Genomic DNA, 1,526 nt, shown 5'->3' on the forward strand with positions numbered 1-1,526 from the left:
CAGGGCTCAGCTGGGTGGCCCTCCTCACTGGGGGCTGCAACTTGGCTCCAGGCTGGCCCGGGAGCCACCCCCTTCCCCCCTCCCCATTTCCCAAGACGTTGCCTCACTGCAAACCAGGCTAGAATCAGGATGGGGGGTAGGGCTGTCCTTCAGCATAGGTTGAGCTGCGAGGGCCAGACCCTAAGTCCAGTTCACGCAGGCCCTCGGCCCCACCTCCCTGGCCCTGCCCCTACCCAGACCCCGCCCCAACCTGTGCGCTGGCGGTGACGTCCTCGCGCTCCTGCGCAGTCATGGCGTCCAGTACGTCCATCGGGTCGCGCTCGCAGGGGTCCTGCAGCCCGGGCCCGTCTTTGGGGGGTGGGAGGGGGGCGGGCATCAGAGAAGAAAGGACTGGTGAGGTACATCTCCACGGCCGTCACCTAGAACTGAGTACGGGGTCCTGAACTGACCCTGGTGCGTGGCCTTCTCAAAAGCCCCTGCCACCCGTCATCACACAGCGCCACTTCCGGTGCGGACTCTGAGACGTTCCCGTTGGTAGGGGGTCCCCTGAGCGACCCCTGGGGCAGAGGACAAATGCCCACAACCTTCGAGAGCCTGCCGGTCTTTACAGAAGCCCCCTCACTGCCTCCTGGTTCTCCCACAGAGCGGCCGTGGGCTTGAACGGCTGCCCTTGCCATGAGCGACAGAGTGCTTAACAGTTGCGCCACCAGGGTGCCATCATGAGCTGCTGCTGTCTGTGGCTCCGAGTTGCTTCAGGCTCGGGGGCCCACAGGGTTTTCGAGGACGCAGGTCACCAGGCCTTGCTTGCGAGGTGCCTCTGGGTGGGTGCTGACTAGCAGCCTCACCAGGCACTGCCCAAGGGCGCACACTGAAGTTTTATCCTCAGACACTGGCTCGGATGACGCCATTTAGAACAAACCAAACACCATCTCAGGTGCAGGAGAGGCTAGCTTCCCGCGCCCATCTCCAGGGGCGGGGATCCCCGTGTGGGAGGAAGGACACGAGGCGTCATGCTGTCCACCACATTCTGGAAAGGCTGGGGCAGTCTCTGCCTGTGGCCACCAGGAAGCCGCCCCTCTGCTAATGGGCCTGGCTGGCCCTTTGTGGCTCCCGATGGCGTCCCCTCTTGTCTAGCCACGCCAACCGTGCCTGGCCCACTCCCTTCGGTGATGGGGGGACCTCTTTGGCCCTGAGCGGGCTGCGTGGTGACGTGTTTCTACGCACTGTGCCCGTGCCCAGTGGCCGCGTGCATGCGCGCCCCTGGACTGACCTGTTAGGAGCGCCCCTGTGGCCACGCACTCCAGGACCCTCCTCATGGCGTCCCCGGGGCTCAGGGGCCCCACAGCACTGCTCAGCGCCTTCTCCACCAATAGCTCCATCGCCTGGGGCGGCAGGGGTGGGGGGTGGGGTGGGAAACAGAGCACCTGAGCTCTAATGCTACAGGCAAAGCCAGCCTCCCTCCACTCCAGGGACCACTTCACATGCCGAGCCCCAAGGGGATTCTCCATCCCTACCCCCTCTCAGCT

The 1,526-nt window shown here is 64.8% G+C and overlaps 1 protein-coding gene across 1 annotated transcript in view; it reads right to left on the minus strand.

The window, feature by feature from the left end:
- Window positions 1–1,526, minus strand: part of ZFR2 (zinc finger RNA binding protein 2) — a 33,856-nt gene that overhangs the window by 1,138 nt on the left and 31,192 nt on the right. The window contains exons 18-19 of the mRNA XM_045300052.1: window positions 1,271–1,382; window positions 251–348 (exon numbers count right to left, since the gene is read on the minus strand). Of these exons, the coding sequence (XP_045155987.1) occupies window positions 251–348; window positions 1,271–1,382 (210 nt within the window). The remainder of the gene's footprint in view (window positions 1–250; window positions 349–1,270; window positions 1,383–1,526) is intronic.

This window comes from Echinops telfairi, unplaced genomic scaffold (genome assembly GCF_000313985.2).
Source record: "Echinops telfairi isolate 266 unplaced genomic scaffold, ASM31398v2 ScPeMD7_7459;HRSCAF=8497, whole genome shotgun sequence".
In the NCBI taxonomy this organism is placed as follows: domain Eukaryota; kingdom Metazoa; phylum Chordata; class Mammalia; order Afrosoricida; family Tenrecidae; genus Echinops; species Echinops telfairi.